This window comes from Leguminivora glycinivorella, chromosome 13 (genome assembly GCF_023078275.1).
Source record: "Leguminivora glycinivorella isolate SPB_JAAS2020 chromosome 13, LegGlyc_1.1, whole genome shotgun sequence".
Taxonomy (NCBI): domain Eukaryota; kingdom Metazoa; phylum Arthropoda; class Insecta; order Lepidoptera; family Tortricidae; genus Leguminivora; species Leguminivora glycinivorella.
In genome coordinates, this window is record NC_062983.1 from 11,792,936 (window position 1) to 11,815,992 (window position 23,057).

Consider the following 23,057-nt stretch of genomic DNA (forward strand, 5'->3'; position numbering starts at 1 on the left):
TCGGAATACTAACTGGCAGTAAAGAAACGTCAAACGTTAAACTAAGGCACAGTATAATAAAGAGTACTATCGTACAGTATGGCCACTACCGCTCCCCGCTGAAAGTGCCGCCCACCCCCTCTCGGTTACCTCACAGTTACCGCATGTCAAAAACGCGAACAGTCTTGATGAGATCCATCCTCACTGGTTGGAGAATCTTGGAAAGATAAATAAAAAATTTAAACAAGATATTTGATAGGGCTAATATAATTAAGTATCTAATACATTGTCTCTCCGCTGAAGGGCTCGTACCACACGATCTTGCCCTCGAGGCAGCCGGTCACGAGCAGGTGGTAGCGCGGGCTGAACTTGCAGCTCACCACCAGGTCCTGGTGGTGGCCTAGACTTTGTCCTACGTCCACCTGGAAACGGAATATACATTTAGTTGCGTTTTCGTTCCTGCACAGATAAAGGTATGGAAGTTAAGTGTTTTCATCTGCGCACGAACGAATGAATGCTCGTTTAGAACACTAAGTGAAAACGCAGCTCTAGGCGTGTCCACACAGAGCCAGCAGCGTCGATAGCAAGTCTACATTTACCGCGCGATAGAATTGCGCAACGCTGCGCGCTCCTATTGAATTACTTTGTGATTAGCCTGGTTCACACGAAGCGAGGCAATGTGCTCACGCGGCAGACATCCAATGTAAACGTGCCTCGACCGAGGCAGGATGCATGGCCGAGCAAAATGTACGTGCTGCCTCGGCCGAGGCACATCTGCATAGCACGTTTAACGCGTGAGGAAATTGCATTGCTTTGCGTGAATCCGGCTATTAATCCAGCTTATTTTAAAAATGAAGTGATAGTGTATTAGATCGAAATATTTATTCGGTATCATAAGATGTTTATGCTACGCTACGTCTGTTCATGATCGTGTCGTTAAAGTGGAGTGGACACGATCTAAAATCAAACGGATGTAGATTATGACCTAACGGTAAACACGTTCGATAATATTGCGCAAACCAATTTAACTAGAGATAAAATCATTGTCGCTTATGTCCATCTCAAAACCCAATTTAAACCTTACCGCATTTTGACAAGGTTCAAGATTATATTGGCCAAAGGCGATCACGTGAGCCAAACACATAGTTTCTAATTATGCAAAAAATACTTTTTTTTTACTCTCTTTTTTGATTTTTGTGACTCAAAAAGGCAATGAAAACGGCCACTTAGCTAAAAAATATGTTATATAAATCATTTAACTACATTATTAAGCTATCTGTTGCTTTTTAAATTTCTACGATCGGATAATAAATAAGAAAACTACAACCACATACCTGTAGGCGGGGAGTACCGCTTGACACGCGTTCCCATACATTCGGCGTCTACCAAATTACACCTCGCGCAAAATTCGTTTCAAGCAGATATACCTCTAATCTTATTCATCGTAACCTATCAATATTGGTATCATTTGAAAGTACAATTAAAGTACTTTAAGAAACAATGTCAATCATTTTCATAAAATCAATAATCGCCAGTCTGTGGTGGTTACAAAGGAAAAAAAGTGGGTATGCAATTTGACTGGTTTCCTAGGTTTGATACCCTAGACGAGTTTAAAGGGGAGGTAAAGGTGACATATGGGTTGTTCTCTGGCCTAAAAGCTATACAGAGGGTCAGGGGAGAAAAAAACTAGGGTTTAAGTTTAGTTTTAAGTTATTTTTTCTTTTATTTGTTGATTTTATTGTGTTTAATTTTTTTGTAATTTTATCAAGGATACACATTGGTTTCTTTTGCTGAAAATTCCCTTTTTTATGAGAAATGTTATGAATTTCATGGCATTTTCCGATAGAGACTAAAATTAACTTTCAAATAAGGCCACATAGTCATACTGATACATAGTCATACCCTTAATATTATATAAGTAAAAGTATGACTATGTGGCCTACTGATACATAGTCATACCCTTAATATTATATAAGTAAAAGTATGACTATGTGGCCTTATTTGAAAGTTAATTTTAGTCTCTATCGGAAAAAGCCATAAAATTCATAACATTTCTCATAAAAAAGGCAACTTTTAGCAAAAGAAACCAACGTGTATCCTTGATAAAATTACAAAAAAATTTAACACAATAAAATCAACAAATAAAGGAAAAATAACTTAAAACTAAACTTAAACCCTAGTTTTTTCTCCCCTGACCCTCTGTGTAGCTTTTAGGCCAGAGAAAAACCCATATGTCACCTTTACCTCCCTTTTAAACTCGTCTAGGGTATCAAACCTAGGAAACCAGTCAAATTGCATACCCACTTTTTTCCTTTGTAACCACCACAGACTGGCGATTATTGATTTTAAAAAAATGATTGACATTGTTTTTTAAAGTACTTTAATTGTGCTTTCAAATGATATCAATATTGATAGGTTACGATGAATAAGATTAGAGGTATATCTGCTTGAAACGAATTTTGCGCGAGGTGTAATTTGGTAGACGCCGAATGTATGGGAACGCGTGTCAAGCGGTACTCCCCGCCTACAGGTATGTGGTTGTAGTTTGCTTATTTATTATCCGATCGTAGAAATTTAAAAAGCAACAGATAGCTTAATAATGTAGTTAAATGATTTATATAACATATTTTTTAGCTAAGTGGCCGTTTTCATTGCCCAGCATGTTATACGCTTTCAATCGACACCTCATTTTTCAAAATTGGATAAGGGGTTCTAGACAAATTGGCAAAAAAATTAAACCCGGGACCGCGATCTTTGTGACGTCATAGTTAACCCCCCCACAGTCTGAGAAAGTGACAAGTCATTATTTCGTACTCAGTAAAGTTTACCGATCACAACGATACCACTTGTCAGCAGTATACTCTCCAGTCACATCAACTTTTCCCGAGACCCTCTCGCCGCTCTACTAATTACTATGCTATGTATCTCGCCTCACGTGAAAACAAATGAATAGTTTCAATTTGCATTCTTAGAGGACACTGGGTCTGAGCTAGCCGTTCTTCCACCGAACAGACTGCTGTCTCATGTAGTCTATCATAATTCCACACCTCGGACAATGGCGATCAAATAAATGAAAGAGGCGCGTTTCTACGCACACCGTCTATGCTCGTGTAGGTGAACGCTTACCATGCTTGTATGAGTGAAATGAGATGGGTCGACTGGTCGGGTTCATCACAGGCGGTAATTGTGACGTAATCGAGAGCGGGTGGGCGGCACTTTCAGCGGCAAGCGAGAGTGGCCATACTGTACAATAGTACTCTTTATTATACTGTGATATCGTGGAGTGACTGACCATGGGCTTGGGGCCGCTGAAGCCCTCGACGCAGTGCGACAGCTCCCCGCAGCGCTCGTTGAGCGCCAGCAGCCGCATGCCGCAGCCGAAGGGTGAGCACACTAGCCGCCCGTCCGCCGAGTAGCATAATTCCTGCAAAAAATAATAAGATCCTTCAAATATTTTTTTAAATTAAAGGAAAAATGGGAAAATTCACACCTCCGGCAGGGCTCGAACCTATGACCTCTGGCCTTGCCGGGGCCATCGCGCTCCCAACTGCGCCCCGTAGGCCTGCTGGATGTGTGCGAATTCATCCATGCCTTCCCTCAATTCACAATCGCTTTAGGGTGGCGTATAGCAAACATCTACCCGTAAGAATACATCTTAACAGGCCATCCTTCAAATGTTCACCAAAACAGAGTTCGTTTTCTATCTGGGTAGACGTTAAAGGACATGTATTTTTACCCGGACATAGTCTTTACAACTAAACTGGATGGTACAGTGAAGGTATTAAATATAGATGCGGACAAAGTGCCAAAAATATGTATACACAACTTTATTGGTTATGGGCTAAGGCTGTGGATACAGATTTTTGACACTTAGTCCGCAACTGTATTAATACTTTGACTGTAGTTGTTTTTTTGTTCGTAACTACGGAAATTCAACGTCATAGGGCGAAGTGCTTGGTGTTTCTCTCTGGTTCTGATTAGGCGCGCGTCTATGGCGTCCTGTTGCTCACGTCCAAAGTCCGAGGACTTTTAATATGTTATGCAACTGGCGCTTATCCGCAACATCCCGTATTAAACTTTCGCTTTAGTTGTCCATCTTCGCTTGTTGACCAAGCTATTACTAGACGAACAATATATCATAACTCATAATAAACGGCATAACATTCCATAGACAAAACTTTTTCAAGGCCTAACATTTTTTATGATTTTTTTTTCATAACTTCTGAGAGAGTGACACCTCCAATTTTTTAACAGGTGACATACTTTCTGAAGCAGAGTGAGGGTCGGCTCGGCTCACACTGGAATGGCAGCGGCCGGCAGCGACGCGGCGAGCACTTTTAGTGTGAATTAATTTTAAACTTTATCTACATACTTTTATCTGCTTTATACAAAATAATAACTAACCGCAAAATTAAAATTTTGAACAAATCCGAAAAACATTATTTTATTTCGTGTATGCCACAGACAGATATAATTTTAATTTATATAATTTGATTTGTATACACCGTGTTTCACTTAACACTAAAAACCTGAAAACAGTTTGTTCAGAATCGATAGTAGAATCGATTGAGCTATATCTTGATGGGGGTAATATTTTTTTTAAATTAGTATTATTAGTTATTTTTTACGTGCCCATTCTATTGTACTCGTAATACAACATTGTGTATATCGCATTGCTAGAGGTTGTTTAACTTTTTCAGTATTTAGGGTATTAATACTGGCTGGTTACTTGGACGATTATTTTTTCCGCTACGAGTTTGACGTTGTTTGTCAGTTTAATCTTGATGTTTAACATAAGTCATAACAAATTGAACTCGTACCTAATTACAACCTTGTCATTTTGAATATTGAGTTTATTTGCTTACTGCGATTACCTGTCCAACTTGAAGTTTACTGTGACAAAGCTTTAAAGTGTTTTACAGTGACATCTTAGCTGTCTATTGGTAAACCTTATGTCGTTGCAGTAACGTACACAAATAAATAGTCTTATGGTTTATGATGGTAGTTAGCAATTATTTTATTGAGTGTAGAGCTAAAAGTCAAGTAGAGCTGTACAGAAAATTAAAATTCAATTAAAAAAAAATAACGATCAGATTAAAAGATGAATACTTTAGATGAGTTTAAAAAAATAAAAATCAGTTGGGGTGTCTGAGGTTTTGAGTGATACCGGAAACACCGTGTATAGTAGTGTGATTACTCGAAAAAAAAAAAACAACAAATGAAAAATATTCAATTAAATAATTTGATTTATCCCTAGTTGTATAGATGGCAACAAATCGTAATCCCGCAAAGGATCCATATAGGAGGTGCAAGCACTAATTGCTCGCCCTTAGAGTTGGTCAAAAGGCGCCTAGCCTTATTAGAGATAACATACACTAGAGAATTTTCGTCGGGTACCACGGCGGGCGGGTGGTCTAGTGGTAAAGACGTTAGCCGCGTAAGCTGAAGACCCGTTCGATTCCCGGCTTTGTCACCAGTGGGCCTTGTCGTTTTTTTCTTTCGTGTATGATATCTAGAGTCTGGCTAATGAAAGTTGAGCCCGAAAAAACGTGGCAATTTCAAAAATATTGGAGCTGGCAACACATTGATAACATGGTTTCTTTTTTATTAATTCTAATTAATTTATAGCACTTACTTTACTAATTTTTATGGTGTTATTTATTCATTATTATTTATAGATTTCGCTGTTAACTTTTACCGAAATTCGTTAAAGTGACAGTCACACTGACAGATGACAATCGACGGTATGACATCCAGAGTTGCTGTTTTAAAAAAATACTGGGTTCAACTTTCATTAGCCCGACTCTATTTCAATTATATTTCAATTTATCTACATATTTAACTAACCTAACCACAAAATTAAAAATTTGAAAAAACCTCCGACCGCGACACAGTGGACCGATTTTCATAAAATATGGCTAAGAACACTCCCGACTAACTCAGCTTTCAAACAAAAAAAACTAAATCGAAATCGGTTCATCCGTTCGGGAGCTAAGATGCCACAGACAGACACACACGCAGACAGACAGACAAACAGACAGACAGACACACACACAGACAGACACGTCAAATTTATAACACCCCGTCGTCTTTGCGTCGGGGGTTAAAAAGACCAGTATCACTTAAAGTTCAAAATTACCTTTTTTTTTTTTCGTGGGGAATGCGTTTACGCATACCGTCGGGTCTGAGGTGGTGGGCGACCCGGTCGGTTATGTGGGGCTCGAGGCTGTAAAGAGGCCCCCCTACCCACTAAACCCCACGGTGTCCTCTCACCGCTTTGTTTGCTGGGTCCCGGGAAGCTGTAAAGTGCATCCGCGGCAAGTTCAAAATTACCTACGCCAACCACTGCCGGCCGCGCCATTCCGGTGTGAGCCGGCCCTGAAAGAACAAATACCTTGATGAACCCCTTCCCCTCGTTGGTCTCCTCGACGTAGTAGAGCAGGCGCTCGCGGTTCTGCCGGATGAAGTACTTGATGCCCTCGCTCTCTGGCTCCGGTGACGCTGACGCCGCCCGCGGCGTCTGCCCGGACGTTGATGGTGATGTGCTGACGGAACAAAAATGGTTTTTGAAAACTTTAATTAATAAATATATTAAAACTCTAGTACTTCATCAGGCAGGCAAGCTTAGTCGCGCGAAAAATGATATAACATCAGGGGCCCGTTTCTCGAAAGGTACAAGCCTTGTATTACAAGTGCGCGAACTGTCAAATCGTATGGGTTGTCATGGAAACACACTTGTAATACAAGACTTGTACCTTTCGAGAAATGGGCCACAGGTCGTCCCTTTCGCACTATTTGTAAGTGAGACAGACTTCTACTTCTCATATTATTATTATTTGTATGTCCTTTCTAGTTCTGGGGACCATGGGGTCCCGGACTTTTGGCAGGCGTGCGTGGGGCCGAAGCCAACAGCGCAGAGGCCCTTTAAGACAATTTAATCTTAATGTAATGTGACACTAACCGGCGATTATCCCTGTCCGCACTATAATAATGCACCCAAGGACAAGCCCCGGTTAGTGTAGAACTATAGTAAGAAACAGGTACAAAAAGAAACCGGGCTATTAGGTTGAGTTGCTGGTGGTTTGGTCACCGGTACTATCGGAAAAACAATGGCACCTGCCTTGCTCATATGTAATATAAAACATGACAAAATAGACAGGCGGTGACTCGCCAACTCACTATATGGGTCCCCGAAAACGGCCGCTCGCACGGAGCGACAAGGGGACAACATAGCGTGAGCGTCTCAGGGTGTGGAGAGGTGTGCGCCGCTTTCTACCCAGTCTGTATGAAACAGCCACTGTGCCAACTCGCGTCTTATGCATATTTCACTTCCACCCTGCAAGCATATAGCTCTGGCACCCCACTCTAAACGGCCGGTTAAGGCAAGCCAGAGGTGAGAGTCCTGCGGCCCCTGCTCAGTGTTCACTCAAGCCGGCCAGTGAAGGTAAGCCGGGGGGAGGGGCCTATTATTAATTAAGTGGGATAGAAATATATAGGTAAAGTAAATGGATTTACCGTCACGTCACTCGACACGATTTCATACTTTTTCCATATTCAAGCAACATTCCACCCATATTTCAAGAAATCGTTTTGGCAGTTTCTAAAAGGAAACTGATTTGACTAGAAAAAGTAGCCTGTTGGCATCTTGTGAGCGAATGACTGACCTCTCCTCATCTTCGTCGGCGCGTGGCCTGGGGCGCGCGCGCGCAGCGGGCGGCGCGATACCGGTGTTGATGCCCATGATGCGCTGCATGTTGAAGTTGCGGTGCCCCTGGCCCCTGCAAATTGTTTATACAGGATCTTTATGTTCATCTATTCATTCTTATTTGACAAAGTAGATACAGTCGGCATCAAAAGTAGCGGATGAAATGACGCTCCAATAGTAGGACGCTATAACTACCATCAAAGAGGATCGAGTATTATAGAGAGTTACTGTCAAAGTAAAATGTGTAATCACAGTGCATAGACTGCCATCTCTTGACACAGGCATAAAACTTTTGATCCTCAGTTTTGACAATTTGGCCCATATTCTTAGCTTGATATGTCAAATATTAATATTAGCGCCATCTAACTGAGCGTACCCCAAAGGTGCAATGCCATCTAGGCCACCGTACCTTTTTAGGGTTCCGTATTCTGTATGGTACTGAGGTACGTTTTTTTTTTTGGCTTTATCTGTCTATACCGAGTTATATGCCTTTGCTATTGATTAAGAAATATACGGAAAAAGAGAGAAATACAATAACTTCAGGACACTGGGTAAGTTAGGTGCAGATTAATTTACGAAAGCACGGCACGTTCAAATGGAATGAACAAAAGTTTGATTATATGAGTGACACCTGTATCGATATACATCATATACATACAGTCGTAACTCTCAATTTTATTGGTTAATCTGTCATACACATGTATATTTTCATTCACTAATTCATTCAAGGACTTGTGAATTAAACTTATACCAAAGACATATGTAACTCCGGAGAAAGACGGATAAAGTCTAAGAAAAAACGTACCTTTTGAGGTCAGGCTTTGGCCATAGAGAAAAAGGTACGGTGGCCTAGATGGTGACACCTTTTTTGGGGAACGCTCGGCTAGATGGCGCTAATATTAATATTTGACATTTTAACACATATCAAGCTAAGAATATGGGCCAAATTGTCAAAATTGAGATTCAAAAGTTTTAAGCTTGTGTCGAGAGAGATAGCAGTCTATGCACTGTGATTACACATTTTTTGATGAAATTTGCATCTCTAGACGTCAATGAGTTCGGACGTGTTAATTAAGATATTTAATTATTCGCGTGCATAATTCTGCATTTCGTGCGTAATCTGGGTCATTACTCAGCTATCGCGTTTCGTGGCTGTAGTATAATGTCGACATAGGATAACTAAGTGTTTGAAATGTCAAACGGGAATAGTCCCTTTAACCGGAGTGGCCTAACGCGCCGCAGCCCGCCCTCGACGCCCACGCCGCAGCCCGTCCCGCCCGCGCCCGCGCCCGCAAACATGGAGCAGGATGAAGAGCCCCCGAAGGTCATTGCTACAAGTGACATCAAAGCTTGGTTTAAAAAGATAGATCTAAACTTGCAAGACATTAGCCAAACAGCAGCAGAAGGTAAACTTAACATTGACCAGAAGTTCAGAATAAGCACTCTTTGTCGCAACGTGACTCATTACGCCTCACAAATGGCTATTGAGTACCAATCGCTAAAATCCCATGCGATCCAAGCTTATCAGTCGCATCAAGCTCACCAGGAAAAAACTGACCTAGTGCAACGCATCCAAGACCTACAGAGGACGATTGAGGAATCCAGCCGACCAGCCCCTGGACCAGTTTCATTTGCCGATGCCCTGAAGAAATCTGGAACGAGGTATGTCCAACCGTCTAATATCAGCTCAGTCGCAATATACCCAGTGGACAAATTGAAGTCGAGCGAGGAGACAAAATCCCTCGTTCAAAAGATTATTCGGCCCGACGAAATGAAACTGCACGTGAGAGGGTTACGCAAAGTAAGAAACGGCGGTGTAGTGATAAGCACTGATTCTAAAGAGGACATTGTAAAACTGAAACAATCATCACAGTTCACTACCTTTGGACTCACTGTTGACGAGCCACTAAAACGCAAGCCCAGAATTGTCATAATTGGAGTTCCCGCGGAAATGCATGAAAATGATGTCCTGAAGTGCATTTATAAACAAAACTTGGACGATAAGATACAGGACTGGACGCTCGAGAAATTTTTGACCGCTACGAGACTTAGTCACAAATCCGGGAAAAAGGATGCTGAGTCCTGTAATTACATAATTGAGGTTCCTGGAGTGATCCGCAAGGCCCTAATTAAGAATGACAGGATTTTTGTGAACTGGTCGTCGTGCCCAGTGAGAGATTTCACCCTAGTCACACGTTGCTTCAAATGCCAGATCTACAATCATGCTGCAAAGACCTGCAAAATGGAGTGCAACATCTGCGGACATTGCGGGGAAGCGGGTCACACTTTCAAAGAATGTCCAAAAAAGGACAAACCTCCGAAGTGTGCAACCTGTTCGCACTTCAAGAAACCGAACGACCATCAAACAGGCGACCCCGACTGCCCAGCGAGACAAATGGCTGAGAAAAGATTCATAAATTCTGTAGACTATGAAGGCGCCTAGGAGCGCCTCTTAACATATTTTCATAGTACTTTTTATTCCCATTAGATTATCCTTCTTATGTATAATATGATCTTGCTCCACCTAGACAATTTTCTGTGTCAGAGTCTAAAGTATACGATGTCGCGGCTCTCAAACAAATTTCTGGCTCTGCCGGAACCCACTGACAATTTTAGCAATTTAAATAACTCTACAGAACCTTATTTTAACATACTTAAGTCACGTAATGCATGCAATTTGTCACTAATGAAGCATAAACAAACTTATAATTTTAGAACAAAACGGGACTTAATCGCGTAAACACTTACATTTACGCGATTAAGTCCCGTTTTGTTCTAAAATTATGAGTGCAAATCGTGTTAGTCTAAATCAATATAAACAAACTTGAAAATGATTTACGTAAATTTGACTTTGACCCTGTTTATTAAAATTCTGCTGATATAGGAAATAGCATGTTATACTTTAGTAAAAATGTGTATCAAGCTAAATTACTTAACACAAGAAAAACACGTATTACTCATATCCACCTATGTAGCTATGTTTATTGTATGACGTAGGTACGATGATACAGAAATTTTGCTTATGGTTAAATTAATTAATTACCTAGTTGACTAGCTCAGGCATTTACTTTGACAGTAACTCTCTATAATACTCGATCCTCTTTGCTTATACTATAATGGGCTAATGGGCTAGTGTACAAGTAATGCTCACCTGCCGGCCAACTCTTGCAGCATTCTGTGTTGTTTGATCGTGATGGACGCCTCCCATACATCGTTCTGAATAGAGGATAAGTCCTGGTATTAAAAATATCCGCTTAACATCATTATTCACGCTATTTTGCTACATTCTTCTGCAAAAAATTAAGTTCCATTGTTTTAACACGTTAACTGTGTTTAAAATGCGTTACTTTTGAAATAACCAGGGCCCGTAACTTTCATGCCGATGACATTAATTTGACGTCACGCTACATATAGGATGATTCAAATAGTTCTATTATAATAATTAATCATTATTCATTAATCAATTTAATCGATTACAAATGACTTCAAATGTAAGCTATTCATACGTGGAATAATTAATACCTACTCGATACGTGAAACGAAAAGGAAACCATTTGTTTTGTTTTTACCTATAATTTATCAAAATATGGTAACAAAACTGTTTAATAAAATGTATGTATAAAAAATAAACAAATAATTTAATTTACTTTTCAAGTATCAAGCAGGTATTCATTATTTCACATATGAATAGATTAGTTTTGAAGTCATGATTAAAAAAATGAGTTATGAATAATGAATAATTATTAAATAAAACTCTTGAATCATTCTATATGTAGTGTGACGTCAAATTTATGTCATCGGCATGAAAGTTACGGGCCCTGGAAATAAAAATCGGTAGGACGTAGTAACATTTCGTCACTACTTTTAAAAAATCTCGTATCTCACGCTGTTCCTTAAAGTTAAAACGCAGTAAGTCTATATGCATTCCATACATACTTACTACAATTTTCTTTTCATTGACAGACGAAGATACAAGTTTTTTTAAAAGTAGTGACGATTTATGTGTTTTCTTTAATGTAATAGTTTTAGATTTAGCAAAAACGGAATATAAGAAGTTACTGAAAAGCTAAAGCAACTCGTTCGGAGTCATTAAATAAACAATACACTTACTTTTATGTTTATAATTTGTACCTACATAATTGTGTTTGACAACATAATTATACAACACTCAACAGGCACAATATCTTATTATTCGCCACTATAAAATGAAAGTTATCTACACTCTCATTTTAAAACGACATTCTGATTCAACATGGAATTTAATATGAATATACTAAGTAACATTACATAATTACTTCCAAAGAAATTAGAGTGAAGAAAAGCTTTACATGCAAAAGTAGTTTTTTTAAGTGCGATCGCAAGCGACGGCGTCTAGTCAAGAACAGTAAACACCACATCCCAAAGCGTTCTACTTTGAAAAGTAGAATGTAAACACTTATTACGAAGTATTGAGTATGTATGTATGTAGTATGAGAAAAAAAAACCATGATATTTTATTTAAGGTCAAATTTGCTTAATGTGCTAGTTTTGGCGTCGGTTTTAGGGACACCCGGTATATTCTCTACACCGCATTAGACGCCGACGCTCCAAGGAGTATATAAGTCCGCCATTTGTACCTTAGTTTGTTGTGCAATAAAGATTAACCCCCTTATTTATAAACGTACTCTAAAGTTATCACGCCGATAAAGTTCGTTTGTCCCTTTCCGACGAATCGGTGTGATAGAAAGGGACAAACAAACTTTATCGGCTCGATAACTTTAGTGTACGTTTATGAATAAGGGTATTAATATATAAATAAATAATGTGAAAGTAAAGTAGAGTTGCGATGAAGGCGACGACTTACCCCGCCGAGCCGGGGCTCGGCGCGCGCGCGGCGGGCGGCACGGCGGGCGCGCGCGGCGCGGCGGCGCGGTGCTCGGCCCACGCGCGCCGCAACAGCGCTGACGTGCCGCTGCCGAATTATTATCACCAATTTATCACGTTGGAAGTGAATTTCATAGTTTTGTACGACAATCTGCACACTTCGAATCGAAAGTGTGAAATTGCGTGTGCGATATTGGAGATTAAGTAAGTATCTATTTGTCGTTGCTACGTCCGCGCGGGCCTTCACGCGCTTATCGGATTAGGGTGGTGTTTTTGAAATCCTAAACCGAGTGACGACATTTTTTATTTAATCATAGAATCGGGTCACAAAATTTCACGAGAATCGATTGACATTTGCAACTTGTAGAGGAGAACATCCGGTCATACAAAACGCAAATCGAGTAAAACCGTTAATAATTTTATATATCTTTACCTACGGTTACAAAGAATGCTGCAATAGAGGTGGCAACTGTGCAAACATGTAAGTTTTGTAAGTATATAAGGCTCGAGTGCAAGCTAATGAGCTCACACTCTGGCCTTATGACCGCTGTACACATGTGGCCAACGGTTCCACCAACTCTTGGCGGAACCCCTTGGCCAAGCGTGTAGAGGGCTACTTGGCGGTATGTTGGCAGTTGGCGCTAGCGCTGGCCGGCCAACCGATTGATGTCGGTTTTTTGTCCACACATCAAAGGATCTTGGCGCCAATGGCCAACTGCGTTTACACGTTGGCGCTTCATTCAGTTTGTCGTCAGCCGTCAGAGAGGACAGTAGTGAAATATTTACGAAAATAATAAGTTTATCTATGCCAATAATAGTGTTGATTTTAGGAAATAAAATAACCTTGCAATTTTTTAATGTATTTCCTAAAAAAGATAAATGTGCTTATCAGAATATTCAAAAAATTGTTAATATTTCAAATAATTTAATTTTACTACACGGTTATTATTTTTTAATCAAACTTTGCTGACAACGTAAATGACCTAGAATTTCCTAGCCTTTTCCATTCCACGTCCATCTTTCATGAAGAGCCAATGCCAAGTGATTGGTTCGCCAATGTGTAAACAGCGGCTCTTATCTTGGCCAAGGGGTTCCACCAAGGGTTGGTGGAACCGTTGGCTACATAAATAAATAAATAAATAAAAAAAAAACATGTGTACAGCGGCCATTATACATATATACAACACTTACACGACTCATACACGCGCCCAATGGTGCGTGCAGCAACGTCGACTTGTATGAGCTTCAATTGTTTGATATGCACGACGCACTCAGGCCTCACACTTAAGTTATAAGGCCGCCTTTACACCTGTGAGTTTTACCGCTTACGTAAGCAACTTATGCAAAACTTTCAAATGTAAATGGTTTTTGTAAACAGCTTACGGTAAGTTTTGACCACTTTCGTAAGCTGAAAACTTTCAAGTGTAAACGGGCACGAGTTTGTTTACAGAAGCGACTCACAGCTTATCGAAATAAATTGATAAGTTTTGGGGTTTACTGACGATTCGCCAAAAAACGTTTCCCAAAGTTTCACATCCCAAACTATTATTCCCAAATTATCATTTCCCAAATAAACGTTTGGCAAAACAACTTATCGCAAATTGACATTTAGCAAAACTTTTTTTGGCAAGTATTTGTTTCCCAAAACATTTACTTGGTCAAATTTCATTTTACCAAATATTATTTAGTCAAAGGTATTGTTAGGCAAAATTTCCATTTCCCAATATATTGTAATTAAATGGCACACTAGAAATTTGTTTGTTGATTTTATACTTTGTATCCAAGATTTATGTGAAATAATGTGTATGTCGTACTTTTTTGCCTCCTGCTGCAAATGTCAAGGATGACATTTTCACTTACATGTCCGGATACATTTTATTAAAAAGAAACCTTATGTTTTCAAGACCATTATGTTCTATTAATTTTTAATTACTTTAAAAAGCCATTTCCGGTTTGCTCACTCACGTCGTCGCACCTAAACTGACCCTGTCACACACGAGTTTTTTGTTACAATACTAATACAATTATTACATTACATTTATGCCTTGTAATATTTATTGACAAACGTGGTTTTGCATGGTGTAATTTGTAGAAACATTTTTTGACAAAAAAAAATAGTTGACAAAATAGTTTTGTCCAGTAATTAATTTGACAAAAATAAAGCTGAGCAAACTTTTCTTGTCCAACTGAAGCCTTGGGAATAAAACTGAAATTATCATTTGACAATTTTAAGTTAAATTTGGCAAAAAAATCTTCGGTAAATTAAATTAATCCCGTAGAAATGAAAATACAAATGCCTAAATATTTTCGAAATTTGCGATGTGAAATTTTGACCAAACATGTTTTTGGGATATAAGTTTTGCCATTAAAAACGTTTGCGAAATAAAGTTTTGTCTAAATAAAATTTGACTAAGTAAAATTGTGCCAAATGATAATTTGACCAAACAAATTCATTGCGAAACATACCTTTGCCAAATAATACTTTGGGAAATGAAACTATTGCGATATGATTATTGGGAAATGAAATTTGACGAAACGTTTTTTGGCGAAACGGCAGGACACCGAACTTACGAATAAGTAACTAAGGCGGTCGTTTTTTTTTCTTTTCAACTTTGCTCACTTGGAACAATGTAGACTTTCAGTAAGTTGAAAATCACAAATGTTCCGTAAGCAAAAGTTACGATAAGTTTTTCATAAGTGTAAATGGAACCATAAGTTGCTTAAGAAAGATTTACGTAAGTAAGTCCCAGGTGTAAAGGCGGTGTAGATGTGTGTGTACTCACGGTTGCTCGGGCAGCGCGGGCGTGACGGAGGCCATGGGGCGGGGCTGGCGGTAGGGGCGCGGGCGCGGGCGGCGCGGCGGGCGTCGCGTGCGCCGCGCCGGCAGCGCCACCGCCACCGGCGGCGGGTCCACCACCGACTTGTCCGACGACCGCTCCACCGGCTGGATGTCGTGGATGCACGACCACTGCACCATAACGATTGTTCGGTTTGTATAACACGCCCTTTTACTACTGTCGATTCGCCGGGTCCTTCTACTAGAGTCAATTCACGAAAACGGAATGTGAATTACAATGTTTTTTTTTTGTGTTCGATGTTTCACCACGTTTTAATTTCTATAACTTCTTGTCTATATGTACACTCTCGAATGGTTATGCGAGTAAGGGCCCATTTAGACGGTACGAGAACTTGCATACGAGTTTTATTACATTGCGGTATTTGATGGCTGTGCAAAATTGTATGTAACCTCAACATCCCGCAATGTAACTAAAATCGCATGCGAGTTCGCACGCCGTCTAAATCAGGTCTTATATTATAATCATGCAATATACAGGGTATATTTTGATAGCGGATCAATAAGGGCGGCTATGAGATTCCGTAGTCCTACGCGAAAATTATCTTAGGAGACCTTCCCTCGATTTAAAATTAATCAAAAATAACATTTACAGATTTTGAAAAACAAATGATGTGCCTATTGAATATCAGCTTTTCCTATTCACGAAAATACTTTATGCATCTCATTACGCACCACTAGCCAAAGAAAATCACAATAATCCTAATCAAATATTACCTCTGATCTATCGTCGTGGCTGATATTTCTACTTAATGCGCTCCAACCCAGAGGATGAATCTGAAAAAAAAAATACTTTCTAAATAACTCATTCACGAACGACAATCATAACACAACCTTCATGTTACATTGTGTACAGTCAACCAATCTGAATCCTAGGCCACTGTAAAAGTCATACTGACTTCTATAGCAAATAAAACACTTTGTCAATACGACAAGGTTCTAGAGTGGCTTTGAATTCTAATTGGTTGACTGTACATACTGTACATATTTTTGAGTTCTATCCCCGTCGATATTTTCAACATGACTGTATTAGTAAGAACACTTCTGGAGATTGAAGAAAACTTGCGGTCTGGCACAGAAAGTCGGCCCTAGATGTAGATCGTCACTACTTTGAAAAAAAAAACTTGTAGCTTCTTCTGTCAATGAAAAGCAAAAATGTAATAAGTATGTATGCAATGCATATAGACTTACTGCGTTTTAACTTTAAGGAGCAGTGTGAGATACGAGATTTTTTCAAAGTAGTGACGAGACGTAAGTACCTATGGAATCACGCGCGAGAACGCAAGCTGTGTCAGACCGCTGAGAGTTACTGACCTGAAACTAGAGTTACCAAACATCAGGAATTTTCTTGATATGTCCTAAATTTCGTCAGTTTATCAGGAACGTTAAAAAAGTGCTCGCCGCGTCACCCTAAGAGTTACCAGACAGGAATTCCTAATGTGCCCTAAATTTCGGCACCTTATCAGGAATTTCAATATTTGTATTGGCAACCGTACCTGTAACGCACTGACGACCTCCGCGTCGTTGCCCTCCGGGAAGTCGCTGATGAACTCTATTCGGTTCTGGCTTCGCTTGGAGTCGAACAGGTGGTCATACTGCGCCGCTATCGGGATCAGCTGGTTGCTCATCTGCATCAGTCTGTACATGTTGGGCTGGAAGGATTGGATTTCGTAAGAAATGTATAAATATGCAAAAAATTGACACAAAAACTAAAAATTATTTTATTTATAGGTAAGGGCAAAACTAATGCATCGTACCGCTGTTTACATCATATAGTGACTAGTAGCTACTATCTGCCCACCAATGTTTTAGTCTTGCAAATAAAGGTTAAAAGTTATCAATGGACGTGACAAATATTTCACTTTGATTTGACGACATGTATCTACTATTTATTTACTCTTGGAGTTGCTATTATGAGTATAACCGTCAATAAGGTAAAGTAATAAATCGGAAGGTTGGTTGCACCATGTTTTAGGCAAACGAGCAGACCGATCGCCTGATGGTCAGCGAACATCAGAGGCGTTGAGAGTGTGTTACAGGCCTTTAAGATGGGAGTGCGTACTTTTCTCGAAGGTCATATTGTTTGGGAAACTTCGCATCCGGAAATACCATATCAACTATCGGCGTTACCATTTTATTGAATGGGTTATGGGAGTTGCCTCTTGATACCGTTAGACCGTCAATTGTGTTACCTTGAAGCCGTGCAAGTCCTGTGCTAGCGTAGTCAAGTTGAGATTATGGACGATGACCAGCAGGCCACGCGTCGTACACATCACCATCTGCCGCGCGTCCGGCGACAGTCTACACCGCATCAGCCCACTCGCGTGGAACACTCTTTGGTACACCAAGTTACACTCCGAATAAGAATTGATATCCCAAGTGTATATACTCCCGTCCAACCCCGAGGTGACAAGGAGCTTGTCCTTCATTGAGAACTCTATGTTTTTCACCCAGTTGCTGTGGCCGAGTAATGAGCATATTTTCTTTTTTAGGTTCCTGACGTCCCAGAGTGCTATGGTTGTGTCGTCGGAGCATGTGGCGAACATTCGCCCGTCGAGGAATCTGAAGAAATTAAAAAAAATATATGAACATGAGTATGAAGTAAGCAAGATCAATGGAAAGGACCCTATTACATTTGAGGAGGATACACAAGACAAAAAAAATGAAGAATTAAGGAAAAGAACAAAACTAACGGATGCCCTCCAACATGCACTTCGTCTCAAGTGGAAATGGGCCGGCCACATTGCAAGATTTACAGACAAAAGATGGACCCTTAAAGCAACTACATGGACAGGGCCAAAAGTGCAAGGCAAAAGAAAAAGAGGAAAACCTAAACAGCGCTGGACAGAAGACATTATTAAGGCTGCAGGGCCAAGCTGGATGGAGCTGGCCACCAATCGAAATAAATGGCACGGGTTAGAGGAGGCTTTTACCCATTCAGGGATCCATATAAAATGACACCAAGATGAACCACAAATAGAACATATTTAAACATTTAAAGAACATGATGGAAAGGCAGAAATTATAAATATAATGTATCAAATAGAGTTTATATGGAAAAATAAAGCTTAAATAATAATAATAATAAGCTCGCAGGGCAGCTTGTGGCGAGCTGTTGGGGAGTGACGACCCCACGGACCCGAGTGTTCCCGAGAGTCGGTCAGGGTCTCCGTCTCCGGCGTGTCTTCACCGGCCGGAGTGGAACCCCAAGGGGACCCGCAGGACTCTCAGCTCTGGCTTGCCTTCATTGGCCGTCCAGAGAGGAACGTCTTAGCTATCGCTCCAGGGGTGGAAGTGTTAAAGGGCATAACGCCGCGAGTAACTACGGAGAAAGCGCAGCACCACCTCTCGACACCCCTGAGCCACTCACGCCGGTGTTGCGCCTGGCCGTCTTTATGATGGCAAATCAAGTGCCCATCTACCGAGTGGCGAGTCACCGCCTGCCTCGATAACTTGTTAACGCAATGTTATGGTAGGTGTCCGGACCTTTGCAATAGCCCATTTTCATAACTCATCCAAACTTCAACCCAAAGACCTGATCTATTCTTTCCATTTTATTGACAATAGTTTCCAATGCCTGCTGAAACCGGTTCACGGGTATCTTATTCATGTACCCGTGAATGGGTTCCAGCAGGCGTTCTACATGACATCAAATATCTCCAAACGGCCTCTACGTGTTGGATCTATATCCCCACGCACGCCTTATAAATGACCGGGCTCGAAAGACCCGAGAGTTTAAAAACGGAGAAACAAATAATAATAATGAAGCAAGCTATAGACGGTCAAGCAAATATTGGCACTAAAAAAGTCGGCAAATTTTAAAAATATAGGGCTCGGCGGCCAATCGTTTTTAAAATTGATTATAACTGTAGTAATTAAGGTTTATTTCTCACAGTAAATTTAAATTTCGGTCCTTTTTTAGTTGCAAATGGTTGACTGTCTATATTGTATCTTTCAAATCATACCTAATACAAAAAAATATCCATAATCTGTTCTTGATCTTGATGAGAATAAGACTAAGATATTATATCAACTAATTAACTTGAATTATTGTCAATGAAATGTCGTAGCAATCTTGATATTCTTACATGTAATTAATAGTCTCTCATTCAATTAAGTAGTTCCATTACAGGTGATCCTTAATTGAGAACAGCATTAGAAAACGACAAGTCAGTATTGATTGAATTCCTAGCACAATTAGCTCAAGTAACTTGACTTCCTATATTTGGAAACAAGGTCGTTGTTGGCTACAATGACTACATTGTGAATCAATTAGTGTGGTATCTGAATAAACAGATTGGAAATCAGTTCATTGTACAGTCAGCCACAGATAAGAATGCAGCCAAAGTGCAAATAATAAGTATACACGACTTTAATGTATGGGAATAAAGTCCTGTTTATTTTTGGCACTTAAAACATGTCCAATATTAGAGTTTACTTTAAGGAAATGTTACTTGCACAATTATCAAAAATACAAACCACTCATAATTGGGTGAGTCAACTTTGACAGCAAAATTTTACATATTTCAACTAAATGTGATAAATGTTTATTTTTATTTTGAATTACATTTCGATTCATTGGAATTTTAACTATCATGTGAATAAATAAAGTAGCATTTCTTTGAAATGATGAATGAAAACTCAACTTAATTTAAACTGCAACTAGGATCAAAATTCTCTAACAAAATATTTGAGGTTCAATTTACACTTTACTTTTATTAAAAACAGTGTTGATAGACAGATATCAAGAAAAATGTATCGTAGTCTAGATGTACACCTTTGGTTTATTCTCGGCTAGAGGGATTCATATTTTGCAATTTTAATTCATATCAAAATGGAATATGGACCAAATTGACAGAATAAAATTGTGAGGTTCAGAAGTTTTAATCCATTGCCAGATCCATTTTACTTTGACTTGAAAATATTCAAAACAAATGTAATTTGGTTAATATGCAAATAAGCTGTTGACTTCATGAGACATCACTATCTCTGCTACCAAATTATGTTGTTATCTGTTTTGAAATGCTCTTAATTACCAAAATAAACAGACCATTACTTTAAATGCCATCTAATCAGTATTTTTTTCAGTAAGATAACACATTTATTATTTAATGCCTGTCTTCTTCACCTATAAAATCAATAAAAAGCAAAAAAAAAAATGAGAATTGAGACTTACTTGACACAATTGACACAATCCGAGTGAGCTCCATTGACTGTGTGTATCCGCCGGTGAGTGAGTGAGTCAAATATCTGAATAGATTTCTTCTCACAGGCCGCTACCAATAGGGAGCTGAAAACAAGTCTTTCATTATAATGATGTCTTTTAATGATACTTTTCCTTTGAAAACTATTCAAACCACTACCACCATAAAAATTAAAAATGGAATTACAAAAGCTTTCCAGATTATAGATAGATAGATAGAATACTCTTTATTCGCACACCTCAGCAAAAGATACAGTGGAGACAATGATGATTATAAATAGAGGCTGACAACAGGCGGTCTTATTGCTAAACAGTGATCTCTACCAGACAACCTTTGGGTAGCGGAAATAAAAAAACATAATCAAAAAGAGTAGGCACTACAAAATAAAAAATCATAATTATTCTGATTTCAAACACACAAATTAAATAAACATACACATAAGAGAATATGAATAGACTTACTCATACTCATACTCATAATTTATTGATAATATATAATTACATGTCATCTTACGTATCTACTAACAAGTAATTGTTATTACAATTGGCTTATATATAATTAATATTTACTAGTCAGGAATTCATCAAGGCTATAGAACGACTGCTCAACAAGCCAAGTTTTGAGTTTGTTTTTGAAAATTGTCATAGTAGGTGCATCTGTTATTACATAAACATACTTAAATAGTAATATACAACAAGCCAGATATTTAGTAACAAACCAAAAATCTACAGCAATTATACCAACCACAGAGTAAATATAGCAATACAATCACTAAGGGAGAGATAGATAATGTTCTTTAAGCATTTTTTTGAAAACAGAAAGAGATTGAGCCCGTCTAATGCCCGGAGGCATAATGGGGGAGGTATTATAATGGAATTACAATATTTACATTTTCTGCCTTTTTTCATAAACTTCATATTGCTTTTAAATTGTGTACTTGCAACATAAATTTATATGGTCAGTTAAGGAAACAACACATTTAAGGAAATCAGCTGATTCCAGTTTATAAACAAAACAGTTCAGTTCTTTACTTATGTAGGTTAGTTTGTTACTGTAGGAAAAAAAAAATTGTATATTTCAACGACAACAGATCACAATCAGAAAGTTTCAGATATGCAACAGAATCAGGAAGCTTCAGACATGTTTTTTGTGCCAACTAGAGAGGTGCAAAATCAAGGCTACCTCACAAGGAAGTGAGTCTTAAGCATATACATACGATTAAGTAGCGTTTGGTTACCCGTCCGGTGAAAATTCAAGGTTGAACACGCCTCCTGTGGGAAGGGCATTCGCATCTTCCGAGCTCCAAGAGGCGATGGGTTTCATGCCACAATAGAGGCTACGGGCCAGCGCGTCACCAGCACCCAGGGGCGGCGCGAACCCCACCTCACGCCGGAACAACCGGTATGGGCTGAAGGCTGAATACTTCGCCAGGAACACAGTATCGTCTTTATTACCCATCGCAAAACGCTATACTATACAAGACTAGGGCGGAATCAATATAAGTTACTTTATTAAGTACAATACATAGCAGTAAATGCAACAATATCTGGAACGTAACAATTAAGTCACTACATCGTTTTAAGTGATAATTGATTTGGATAGATACATTAATTAATTATCCATAGCTCTTTACTAAAATACTTGCAATTCTCACAGTATGAGAATCAAAGAGTGTGGTCAATAGTGAACTTTGACGTTTGTGTTGGTTGACAATTTGTTTACCATAGACAACAAACGAAATTGTCCAATTTTACAAATTGTATGACGGGTCAACCAAATGGCACCACAAACTACTAAGAAGATACTATGGCACCGTAGTATCTTCTTAGTAGTTTGCACAAACTACTAAGAAGATACTACATTTGTGAGTATAAAGCTAGGAACACACTACGCGGACGTCCGTCGTAAATCGACCGCGGACGGGAATCTGGACAATGGAAATACACATAACCGTGCAAACTATCGGTCGACGGACGCGGACGTGGCCTTGAGCGCATGGACGTCCGATCGAAATCTGGCTCGCTGGATCTTTTGTTCCGTGCACACTGATAGGTGTGTGTAGTATGTTCCTAGCTTAAAGCTAGGAACATACTACGCGGACGTCCGTCGTAAAACGACCGCGACCGCGACCGATCAGTGTGCACGGAACAAAACATCCGGCGAGCCATATTTCGATCGGACGTCCACGCGCTCAAGGCCACGTCCACGTCCGTCGACCGATAGTTTGCACGGCTACGTGTATTTCCATTGTCCAGATTCCCGTCCGCGGTCGATTCACGACGGACGTCCGCGTAGTGTGTTCCTAGCTTAAGCTAGAACATACTACGCGGACGTCCGTCGTAAAACGACCGCGACCGCGACCTATCAGTGTGCACGGAACAAAACATCCAGAGAGCCAGATTTCGATCGGACGTCCGTGCGCTCAAGGCCACGTCCGCGTCCGTCGACCGAT

At 39.6% G+C, this 23,057-nt stretch overlaps 1 protein-coding gene across 3 annotated transcripts; it reads right to left on the reverse strand.

Moving 5' to 3' along the window:
• Positions 1 to 224: 224 nt before the first annotated feature.
• On the reverse strand, positions 225 to 22,281 carry LOC125232745 (DDB1- and CUL4-associated factor 10 homolog). 3 transcript variants are annotated; one of them, XR_007177778.1, is made up of 12 exons: positions 21,843 to 22,281; positions 20,578 to 20,691; positions 17,594 to 17,963; positions 16,898 to 17,053; positions 16,119 to 16,178; positions 15,331 to 15,515; positions 12,528 to 12,635; positions 10,836 to 10,900; positions 7,644 to 7,757; positions 6,374 to 6,524; positions 3,272 to 3,403; positions 225 to 401 (listed from the first exon to the last, which is right to left on the reverse strand). XR_007177778.1 is itself a non-coding variant. In XM_048138511.1 (10 exons), the coding sequence occupies exons 1-10, from the start codon at positions 22,061 to 22,063 to the stop codon at positions 258 to 260; spliced, it is 1,647 nt and encodes a 548-aa protein (XP_047994468.1). In that variant the 5' UTR covers positions 22,064 to 22,281; the 3' UTR covers positions 225 to 257. The 3 variants fall into 3 exon arrangements, 1 of the variants encoding a protein (XP_047994468.1); XR_007177777.1 differs by having other exon boundaries at positions 10,836 to 10,918; XM_048138511.1 differs by lacking the exons at positions 10,836 to 10,900; positions 12,528 to 12,635.
• Positions 22,282 to 23,057: the final 776 nt, after the last annotated feature.